General features: G+C 61.3%; 1 protein-coding gene across 5 annotated transcripts; it reads left to right on the forward strand.

Moving 5' to 3' along the window:
• Positions 1–3,518: 3,518 nt before the first annotated feature.
• P2RY6 (pyrimidinergic receptor P2Y6) lies at positions 3,519–10,470 on the forward strand. Of its 5 annotated transcripts, none has more exons than XM_038178379.2 (2): positions 3,519–3,617; positions 8,405–10,470. In XM_038178379.2, the coding sequence occupies exon 2, from the start codon at positions 8,430–8,432 to the stop codon at positions 9,414–9,416; it is 987 nt and encodes a 328-aa protein (XP_038034307.2). In that variant the 5' UTR covers positions 3,519–3,617; positions 8,405–8,429; the 3' UTR covers positions 9,417–10,470. The 5 variants fall into 5 exon arrangements, with proteins under 5 accessions (XP_038034307.2, XP_038034305.2, XP_005028064.2 ...); XM_038178377.2 differs by lacking the exon at positions 3,519–3,617 and adding an exon at positions 6,040–6,256; XM_005028007.6 differs by lacking the exon at positions 3,519–3,617 and adding an exon at positions 6,040–6,239.
• The last annotated feature ends 829 nt before the right edge of the window (positions 10,471–11,299 follow it).

Genomic DNA, 11,299 nt, shown 5'->3' on the forward strand with positions numbered 1-11,299 from the left:
CGGCACCCGGGTGGCCTCCCAGGCACCAAGCCCTGCTCAGCTCCTTTAGGGCTGTGGAGAAAGGAAAAGCGAAATGGAAGTGGCCCCGAGGCTCCAAGACACGTCTGGGTGTGCTCATGAAAAGGAAAGGACGTGAAGATGAAGTCGCCCATCATCATCATCATCATTGGGCAAGGAGAGGCTCAGCTCCCCCTTCCTGCCCCGCTGACGTCCCCAGGGATTTAGGAAGGCAGGTTGGGGGAGAAAGCAGTCTGCAACACGCTTCCTGAGAAATGCTGAGACATGGGAACGGCAGGTCCTCGTACGTCAGGAGCCAAATCAACATTTTTTTGCTCAAATTCCCAAGAAAGGCGAGGTTGCCAGACTCCCACGGAGCCCTGGAGGAGTGGGTGCGTCGGGCTCGAGGGTGCTGCGGGGATCTCAGCACCCCCCAGCGGGGAGCTGGGGCTGGATCCCCCAAAATATAGCCCTGGGACCCCTCAAGGGATGGGACCTTCTCCACCAAACGCCTTCCTTGCCCCAAAAAAACGGCATTTGGGGCCTCACCCTGCCCAAATGCAGGCAGCTCCTGCTGGGATTTGGGGTGTCCGCACGGCCGCAAATCTCCGCTCTGCGCTGCCCCAGGGAAGAATTTACTGGAAAATGGCTAAAAAAAGAGAAAAAAGAGATCAAACATCGCCTCGCCATTAGCGAGCTCAGCCAGGCCGGCCACCTGGCAGGCTGGAGCTGTCAGGAAAAGGGCACGGAGGAACCGGCCTCATTTCCATTGCAAATAGCTCGGCCTAATGAGATTTTTCGCGCCAGCCGCCTCCGGTTTGGTGAGCTGGAGGAGCCGGTGGCAGGATGGGGGCAGCTGGTCCTCGTTCCCAACATGGGGACACCCTGGTACCCCTCGTGGGGACGTCCCCTTCCCGTGGTGGATGTCCCGGAGAGGTGCAAGCCCCTCGGTGCTTGGTTCACCCCTGGGTGGGGAAGGCACCAAGGGCACCGGGAATGGGATTACGAGGGGCAGACACCAGGCGGCCCCAAAAGTCTCGTGAGGCCAAATCCAGCCACCAGGCCAGGCTGTTCTGCCAGGGGTTAATTCGATTGGTGACAGGCAGAGAGGAACCCGCTCGTTTTCCCCCGTTAATTCCCCCGGAGAGCTTCCTCTCCGCTGTGCCTGCATTAAAAAAAAAAAAACCTGTTAAAATGACGGCGCTTGGATGCCTGGCTCAAAAAGGCTCATTTCCCCGAATCCAGCCCGGCCCCAAATCACCGGTGCTCGTGGAGGCAGAGGGAAGGGGAGCCTCATGGCTCACCCAACCGAGCAGCTGAAATTGGGGTGAAAAAAGCCAATTTCCCTCTTTCATCCCTGCTCAACCCCAGAATTGTTTGGGGTTTGGGGCTCCTGTTTATCCCGGCTGCTGCAGGGATGGGGTGGATGGGGCGGGAGGTGGCTGGGGCTGGCGGGCGGCCAGGGGCGGCTGCTCCTCGGTGTTTTTCAGGCTCCTCGCCCTATTTACGGCGTGTCCCCACGGTCACCTTGGGGACCCTCAAGGACGAGCACGGAGGGAGGATTTCAGCTTTTCTTCCCCGGCCCCGCAGATGGAGGCAGGACGGGGGCTGCCGCCCATCGCAGGAGCGAGCTGTGGCCGTCCTCAGCCCCCGTTTCCCCCAAATTATAGGGAAAACTTTGGGGTTTCCTCAGAACGCTGCCGGGCGTGTTTGCGCAAGGCGTGTTTTCTGCTCCGCTCCACAACCAGACACTTTTTCACCCGCTTTCCGGCTTCCCCCCCCGTGGCGGATGGGAATTTTCGGCAGGGCACCGAGCCATCCCCGCCAGCGCGGGCAGCCCCGGGGCCGAGGGGATGGCTCCAGCCTGGCTGTGGCTGCAAATATTCACGGCTTCTCCTGCCAGAGCCCATCTCCCTGCAGGGCTGCAGCGCCAGGATCGATGAAAGCCCGCGTTGTCCGCGCTCGTGCAGGCGCCAGCAGGACCCAGGCGCTTTTTGCTCCGTCTCCCCGGCCCCAATCCTAAAGCCGGAGCCCGTGCCCCAAACCCTACAGCTCGTAGCGGGGGTGCTGGGGAGCATCATATCCCATTACCTGGGCACCCACCCCCGTGAAACCCCATAAAAAGAAGAAAAGGGGATAATTTATGGGGTAAAACTGGGCTGAGCGCAGGATCCTACAGAGCCCACCGCCCCATGGGGTACCAGCATCCTCGGGCTCTTTATGCTTGGGTTCTTTCCCACCACCCGCGTGCCCCGGGCTCCTTTCCTTATTGCCCTTTAATAGCCCTGCTCAGGAAGCACGCTGCTGCCTTTAGGGCCGGGTTAATGAGTGGTGAAGGTGCTGCCACCTCCTCTGCTCCTCTCCCCGCTGCAGCCCCAGCCCCGCTCACCAGCACCGTGGGGAAAACCCGACCCCGATGCCCGGCTGCTCGCCACGCTGCCGGGGAGATCCAGCTGTTGGATGGGGTCAGCCAGCTGTGGGATGGGGCAGAAAACCCCCGCCATGCAAATCCCATTTGGGGTGGGATTTAGGATTAACCCAACACCCCACTTCACCCAGATATTTGCATGGGGGCAATGGGGGACCTCCTCCAGTTGTGCATCCCCATCCAACTGAGCTGCCCCATCCAGATGTGCCCCCACCCCACAGTCCTTGCATATCCAGATGTTCCCCATCCATCTGTGCAACCCCATCCAGCTGTTCTCCACCCAGATGTCCCCCATCCAGCTGTGCATCCCCATCCAGCTACCCCCAGTCCAGGTGTGTCCCTATCCATCTGTTCCCCAATCCATCTGTGCATCCCAAATCCAGCTGTACTCCGTTCATATATTTCCCCCATCCAGCTGTTCCCCATCCAATTATGACCCCCATCGGTCTGTCCCCCAATTCAGCCGTGCACCCCAAATCCAGCTGCGCATCCCAAATCCAGCTGCACATCCCAAATCCAGCCGCACATCCTAAATCCAGCTGTACCCCATTCATATATTTCCCCATCCAGCTGTTCCACATCCAGCTGTGACCCCCTACCCACCTTTTCCCCAATCCAGCCGTGCATCCCAAATCCAGCTGCACCCCATTCATATATTTCCCCCATCCAGCTGTTCCCCATCCAATTATGACCCCCATCAGTCTGTCCCCCAATCCAGCCATGCACCCCAAATCCAGCCGCACATCCCAAATCCAGCTGTACCCCATTCAAATATTTCCCCCATCCATCTGTTCCCCATCCAGCTGTGACCCCCATCAGTCTGTCCCCCAATCCAGGCTTCCCCCCAAATCCATCCACACACCCCAAATCCATCCACACACCCCAAATCCACCCACACCCCCCAAATCCCGTTGCGCATCCCACCCAGCCCTGCGCCCCCACCCACCTGTTCCCCACCCAACTCTTCCCCATCCACCTGCCCCCCCACCCACCTATCCCCCCACCCGTTTTCCCCCCTTCCCAGCCGTGTCCCCCCCTCTTTTTCCCGTCCCCCCCGCAGGTGCCGGATGGTGCGGAGCGGGGCGGAGCGGGGCGGAACGGGGCGGAGCGGGGCCCGGAGGGCAGCAGCGGGGCCCCCCCCTCGGATTCCCAATACCGACACCGACACCACCCCGGAGCATCCCGGCTGCCGGTAAGTGCCCCCCCCCAAACCCGAACCGAGCCGAGCCGGGCAGGATAAGGGACAAATCCGACCCAAAAAGGGAGGGAGAGAACCCGATCCGGGCTGTGGGATCCGGGTAGGATCGGGGTGGGAGAGGGATCGGGGTTTGGGGTGGGGGGGGGGGAAGGATTTGGTCCTGGGTTTCCCCCGCTGCTTTTTTTTTGGGGGTGATAGTGGGCAAAAAGCCAGCCGCACTGGGGACAGGGTGCCGGGCACCCCAAGGGTGGCTGAGGTCCCTCGGGAGGGCTCTTTTTGGGACCTAGGGGGGGTCACAGCTGGCTTTAGCCCCCCAGCCCCATGCCCATAGCACCCATCATCCGTGGGGAGTGGGCTGGGGTCTTGGGGTCTCCCCGGTTCCCCCCTACAACCCAGGTCGGGGTCTTGGGGTCTCCGTGGCTCCCCCCTACAGCCCAGGTCGGGGTCTTGGGGTCTCCCTGGCTCCCCCCTACAGCCCAGGTTGGGGTCTTGGGGTCTCCCCGGCTCCCCCCTACAGCCCAGGTTGGGGTCTTGGGGTCTCCCCGGCTCCCCCCTACAGCCCAGGTTGGGGTCTTGGGGTCTCCCTGGCTCCCCCTAAGCCCAAATCAGGGTCTTGGGGTCTCCCCGGCTTCCCCCTACAGCCCAGATCAGGGGGTTGGGGGTGTTTTCCCTAAAATCTGCACCCCTCTCATCCCATCCCATCTCAGGGATCCGGCTGAGCAGGGACGTGTCCGCCTCGCCGGCAGCTGCCCAGTCCCCCGGTGGATATGGGATTTTGGGGAGGTCGAGCAGCTGGTGCTACAGAGCAGGGCTGAAAACCCCTCCGTGATCCCAAAAGCAGGGGTGAAGCTCAGCGGGATGGGTTCCCCCCAATGCACCCCAATCCCTCTGCTCCCTACCACGGCACGGGCAATCGGGGACGTGCTTGGGGTCCCCGGGGATGCACGCGGAGCATCCTAAAATCTGGGGTTTGTACAAAAATCACGGGTTTGTACAAACCCTACACCCGGTGGGGGCTGCGAGCTGCCCCGTCCTTGTCCCAAAACCTCCCCTTCGTGCTCCTTGCCCCCTAATCCCGCTCCGAGGGGGCTGCAGGAGGAAGGACCTGAAAAATAAGCCCACGGGAGGTGTGGGGTTGTTTTCCTGAGCAGGAAAACAGCCCCGAGCTACGTGTTTTCCCCTTCTCACATCACCTCCCCAACCTGCTTTGCCTAATCCCTTCCCCGGCGCGGATTTGTGGTGTTTCATGCAAACGGGTTTGCAAATGCTTCCTGTGCACGGGGAGGGCTGGCGTGCCCAGAGCATCTCTGCAAAAGGGGCTTCTCCCACCCCACACAGGGAAAAAGGGTGTGGGGAGAAAGGGGTGATCCTGGCCACGCCGAACCTGTGGGATCCCTTCGTGTCCCTAATTCTGAGCCTGAGAACACCGGGGTGCACATGGGGCGAGCACCCAGCCGTGCCCCCCAAAACCCAAACCGGCCTCATCGATCCCCCGACCCCTCCAGGAATCAATAATTGGAGGTTTCCCATCGCATCCAGGGCTGCAAATCTGCTGAGCCGCCGCTTTCGCTTCCACGGCGGCGCAGCACCAGGAGCCTCCCCGACGTGGCCTCCCCCCCACTTTTTTTCCTTGTCTGCCCGCAGAGCACCCCACTTCTCCTTCCCCTTCCTGCCCTCCCCACGTGCTGCTCCCCCCCCCCCCCGGTGATAAATCCCACCCTGCAGAGCCCCCACTTGGCACGGGGCAGCCCCTTCCTCACCGTTGGCACCGGGTTTTGCCCCGTGCCCATCGCCGTGGTGTCAGGGCAGCCCGTTTTGGGGCTGTTTTTTGGCTGCCCGTGGTGCTTTTGGTGCTGCTGATTTTGGGATGGGAGCGCTCTGCCCCTGGCCGTGCACGGAGCCTTGGGCACATCCCTCAGCATCCTCCCGCAATCGCTCCTGGGAGAGGTGGTTTTGGGGCAAAATCTGCTAAAGAGGGCAAAACGCTGAGCAAAGGTCACCTCTTGGAGCAGGGTGCCGGTTCTAACTCGGGTGTTTTTTGGGGCGGAAGGGACTCTTTCAATGACTGTGCCCCCTATTTCATGAAAAACCCCAACAAAACGTCCGCATCCGACCCGCTTTGTTCTCAGGAACACTTCCCGGAGAGGAGGGATGGATCCGGGAACCAGCCCTCGTGCCGGGAAGGACAAACCCAGACCCTTGTCACATCGTCCCTCGCCACGAGCCCGGAGCATGGGCCGGCACGGTGCCACAAGGCTTTCGCCTGCATCCGTGGCCTTTTTTTTTTTTTTCTTGAAAAAAGCAGCGAGCTGCTTGGAAAAGAGCAAGGGGGAACATCCGATTCCTCTGTAAGAGGGGAGACAAATTTAGGTTTAAAAAGAAGGAAGAGGCTCAGCGCGCACGTGCCGGGCATGACGACAGCTCCCTGCTTTGAAAGGGAGAAGAGCAGGCGTAGCCACCGCATTATTTGGGGGAAGGATGCGCGTATTTAGTAAATATTAGTCATTTCGGCGGCGAAGCCTGCGAGGATCCCACGTTGCATCCAGCGGGGGATTTGGGAAGCAGCCGCAGCATTGGAGGAGGCAAACGGATTTGCTCCGCTCGCGGCTGAGCCAGGTTTAGAAATATAAAAGGTGGGATTTGGGGAGGGAGGAGGAGGGGGGCGAGGGCAGCGGGGTTTGGGAACGGGGCCGAAAATTGGCCAGCAAAGTCCTGGTGTTATCAGCCACCGATGGAAGAGGGTGGAGGAGATGGAAGAGAGCGAGCGCCTGCTGCGGTTTTGCTCAAAAACTGGAAGTTTTGGAGGCGGCAGGGTGCAAACGAGGGGTTCCGGGCAGCTGGGGGGGCTTCTCCGGTGCCTAATCGAAAGGTTGTGCTCGTGGCTGTGATTTGCACCACCTGGGAGGGGTATTTTGGGGGCAAAATTTGGTAAAGAGAGCAAAAGGCTCTGAAAATCACACCTCCCGGGGCGGGCAGGGTGCTGGCACGGAGCACGTCCCGCTGAGCACCCAGGGGAATGTGACAGGGTGACAGTCCCAGCTCGGTGGCCACAGGTGACACCGGTGGCAGCTGGAGCTGCCCCGTCCCAGCCTCTGCCCTTTTCCATTATTCTTTTTTACCTCCCAACCCTATATCCCAGCCCCAAAACCCACCCAGGTGGCCTGGGGCACCCGTGGGTGCTGGTGGCACGGTGGCACCGTTGTCACATCCCCACCCGGGCGCATCCCCCTGCCCCGGTGGCGTTTCCCAAATGTCACTGGGTGGCCGGGTGCTGAGTTTTTAGGGTATGGGGTGTATGGGGTGTGTGTGTAGGGGGTGTCCCTGATTGTGTAGGGTGTGTGCACGTGTGTAAGGGGTGCACGTGTGTGCACAGGGGTCTGTAAGGGGGGGTGTGTAGGTGTGCTGGGGGTGCACACACGTGTTTTGGGGTCCGTGTGTCCGCGTGGGCACCTGTGTGTGCTGCGGGGCCATATGGTGCCGTGTGTGCCCACCCCGCCGTGCCCACCCTGCCACCCCAGTTTCGGTTCCCCATCCAGCACCGGGGTGCTGTGTCGGGGCAGGAAGGGGAAGCGTTGCACAACACCCGGGGCTGCAGACGCACCCAGGACCCGGAGCGGGTGGCGGGTCCCAGCACTCCGGGCACCCCAAAGGGTAAGCCCCCAGCACCTCTCAGTCCTTTATTTCTCTTGTCCCCCTTTTCCCAGCAGTGATCCCACGAGCTGTGGGGTGGCCGAGGCTCCAGAGGTGGGTGCTGCTCCACCTTGGGGTCCCGGGGAAGGGCAACGGGGTAGGGGGGGACACAGTGGGTCCCCCCAAAAATAAGGGAGCCTGACCATCCTCTCCCTGCCTCGGTGTCCCTTCGGTTCCCGCGCAGCCGGAGGGGGGCACCCCCAGCCCGGGGGGGGTCACGAAGAGGGGAAGTGGGTGCCGAGGTCGCAGACAGGTCTGCAGGACGAGGGTGACACGGGGAGGAACTGAGAGAGGCAGGAGAAGCCGCTCTGCACGCCGCTGCCACGGGCGCTCCAACCACCTCGGGCGTGCTCAGCACCCATGGGTGCCAGGCGAGGGCCCTGGCGAAGCGACACGGGCGGGGTGGCGGTGGCAAGGCGGGGGACGGGGCCTCTGCGGTTTTGTAGTCGCCTTTTGTGGGGTTTTATTTCCTCCTCCTTTCACTGCTTGCTCACAACCCGCTCTCCCGGCAGAGCAGGCTCCGGTTGCAGCCTCTGGCTCGGGGACGCAGCTTCCCAGCCCCATAACGGAGCGGGTGGCCTCGTCCCCAGAAGCCCAGGGGCCACCTGGATGGGCTGGCATCACCCCCAAGACCCCAAAACCTCCAGAACCAGGGAGGTGCTGCTCTCCGTCCCCGGATGAAAGCGCCCGTGAAACATACGCGCGTCCCTCGGCACTGGTGGCGGCTCCCAAAACGGGTGGCTCGCTGTAGGGTTTTGGCACCCCCTGCAGAGGACCAGGGACAAGGGCTGAGCTCGCTGCGCCGCTGAAGGCTCCGCTGCAATTTCCTCTTTAGCAGCTCTGCCCATCCGGCAGAAGAGCAGCTTGGCCTTGTGCAAAGTGCCAGCACCACGGGGTGGCGGCGGTGGTGGCCACCGCGCTGTCCCCAAGTGGCCACCACCCCGCACAGTGCTGCTCCTTCCACCCAACAGACCTCAAAATCCACGATGGGGAAGGTTGAGGCTATGGGGTTGCATGCACTGATCCGGGCTCATCCCGGATGTGTCACCCCATGGCCAAGCCACCAAGTGTCCCCTTTTTGTCACCCGCAGGTGCCACGCCGGTGAAGAGGGGACCATGACCATGGCCAACGTTACAGCCGGGAGGAACTCGTGCACCTTCCACGAGGAATTCAAGCAGGTGCTGCTGCCCCTGGTCTACTCGGTGGTGTTCCTGCTGGGGCTGCCCCTCAACGCCGTGGTCATCGGGCAGATCTGGCTGGCCCGCAAGGCGCTGACCCGCACCATGATCTACATGCTCAACCTGGCCATGGCCGACCTGCTCTACGTCTGCTCCCTCCCTCTCCTCATCTACAACTACACCCAAAAGGACTACTGGCCCTTCGGGGACTTCACCTGCAAGTTGGTCCGCTTCCAGTTCTACACCAACCTCCACGGCAGCATCCTCTTCCTCACCTGCATCAGCGTCCAACGCTACCTGGGCATCTGCCACCCCTTGGCCTCGTGGCACAAAAAGAAGGGCAAGAAGCTGACGTGGCTGGTGTGCGCCGCCGTCTGGTCCGTGGTGGTCGCCCAGTGCCTGCCCACCTTCGTCTTCGCCTCCACCGGCACGCAAAGGAACCGCACGGTCTGCTACGACCTGAGCCCCCCGGACCTCTCCGCCGCCTATTTCCCCTACGGCATCACGTTGACCGTCACCGGCTTCTTGTTGCCCTTCGTGGCCATCCTGGGGTGCTACTGCAGCATGGCCCGCATCCTGTGCCAAAGGGACGAGCTGATCGGCCTGGCGGTGCACAAGAAGAAGGACAAGGCGGTGCGCATGATCGTCATCGTGGTCATCGTCTTCTCCATCAGCTTCTTCCCCTTCCACCTCACCAAGACCATCTACCTGATCGTCCGCTCCTCGCCCAACCTGCCCTGCCCGGTGCTGGAGGCTTTTGCCATCGCCTACAAGTGCACGCGCCCCTTCGCCAGCATGAACAGCGTCCTCGACCCCATCCTCTTCTACTTCACCCAGCGCAAGTTCCGCGAGAGCACCCGCTACCTCCTCGACAAGATGAGCTCCAAGTGGCGGCACGACCACTGCGTCACCTACGGCTCCTAGGTAGACAAGGCCACCTCGGTGTCACCGGAGCACTTTTGGGCTCAAAGCCGCGTGGCGCGGAGACGGGGACGCGCCTGGGGGACATCTCCTGAGCTTCCAGAGCTTGCTTCCAGCCCACGGGGGTTGTGACGCGGTGTCCCCGCTCTCCAAGGGCTGCCCTCCGCCGGTTGCTCGACGCCGTCCTGTTTTTTTAGCTGCTTTGTGCCACCTTTTGGTGGAGGCTGAAGCACCGAAGCAATAAAAACCACTGGGGGGGACCACGGAGGAGGCGGTGGGAGCGTGGGGAGAAGGGATGGGGCCGCCCGGGTAGGCTGCTCGGGGGGGGATTTCTGCCCCCAAAAGATGTTTTGAGCTTCCCTTCATCAGGGGATGAGTTTTTGGCTTGTACTCACCTGGGGAACGTGGCTCTGTGCCCCGCCACCGAAACCATGGGGCAGTTTTGGGGTCCTGAACACCAACAGCCCCCACAAACCATTTCTGGCACCTCTGTGGACCCAGCAGAGGAACAGATGGGTGTCATGGACATTTCGGGGTAACGCTGGTGTATCCCAGAATGGGACCAGACCACTAAAAGACATGGGGCCACTGGTGCCACTGGGGCTTCGAAAGGGTGAGAGGGCATCCCTGGCCAGACGGGGAGCTGGTGAGGGGCGGTGAGGGGGACCAGGACACCGATGCCATATTTCCCACCCGGCCACGATGCCAGGAACTGGGAGACCCCTGCCACTGCCACCGAGCACCCAGGTGACACCGGACATCAAGGCTGAGCCTGCTGGATGAACCAAAGCATCACGTTTTATAGGGTTGCACCTTACCCACACGAGGAGCCCAGCCGATCCCAAGGCCACCAAGAGGCTGGGCACCGTGGCTGTGCCTCTAACTGCTTTGCCAGTCCCCTATAATATAGGACGTATAGACTGAACCTTCCCCTATATCTATAGGGGATCTGCACGAGGACCTGCACACGCTTTGTACCGTATATACGCACGCATCCGAGCGGGGCAACGTTGTGCACGGAGCCACCCCAACCCCAAATACACTTTGCAAACCCATACTCGCAGGTGTCTCTGTGCCGTAATCGCGTCGATTAAGTCGATTTAAGCAATTTGCTTCAAATCTCAGGGATTAGCAGTGGACGGTCCCTTGCTTTACCTTGGGGAGATCCCTATGTGGGGTTGAGGTTGGGGTGCAGGAGGTAGGGGTGGCCTCGGGGTTCCCCTTGGCCATAGCTCTCGGCGCTGGGATCTCTTCCGACGCGTTTTTGGGGTCTCCCATCCCCGCAATTTTGCGTGCTGCGGAAAAAAATAATAATAATAAAAATAAAAAAATAAAAACACGGTGGTTGGAGGGAAAAACCCGCGGGGACGGTGATGTCCCCAAGTTTTCCCGGACAAAGGAAAGGCGCCGGGGGGGTGACGCCGGGGCTCGGGCTCGGCCACGCCGCCCGGACCCAGGAGAGGGCGCAAAATCTTCAGGTTTGGAGAGGGCGCAAAAACTTCGCGTTTTGGGAAATGTCTGCGGGGAGGCGGCGAGGCCGGGGGGCTGCCGGGGAGGGGGACACCCAGCCAGGTGTGACCCCAAAAAGCTTTGTAAAAAGCCCCAAGGAAGTCCAAAAAAGGCAGAAAGGAACATATTTTGGTTTTTTTCTGCCCATGAACGTGGATGGCCCCAAGCCACCTTCATGGGGTGTGCAAGCACCTGGGTGCCTCGGAGGGGTTTGGGGACACCCTGGGGACACCCCGGGCTGGGGCAGGGGCATCCCAAAGAGGTCCAGGAGGTGGAATCGCCAATTTTGGGGTGTTTTTGAGGCACTTGGAGCTCAGTTTTTCCACTTTTGGTCTGCCTGGCCTCGGGGGTCTGCTCCTTCTGGATAAGCCCCATCA

Source organism: Anas platyrhynchos, chromosome 1 (assembly GCF_047663525.1).
Source record: "Anas platyrhynchos isolate ZD024472 breed Pekin duck chromosome 1, IASCAAS_PekinDuck_T2T, whole genome shotgun sequence".
In the NCBI taxonomy this organism is placed as follows: domain Eukaryota; kingdom Metazoa; phylum Chordata; class Aves; order Anseriformes; family Anatidae; genus Anas; species Anas platyrhynchos.

What these genes read in the sequence shown, in the direction of transcription:
- P2RY6 (XM_038178379.2), top strand. Translation starts at nt 8,430, where the DNA reads ATGACCATGGCCAACGTTACAGCCGGGAGGAACTCGTGCACCTTCCAC.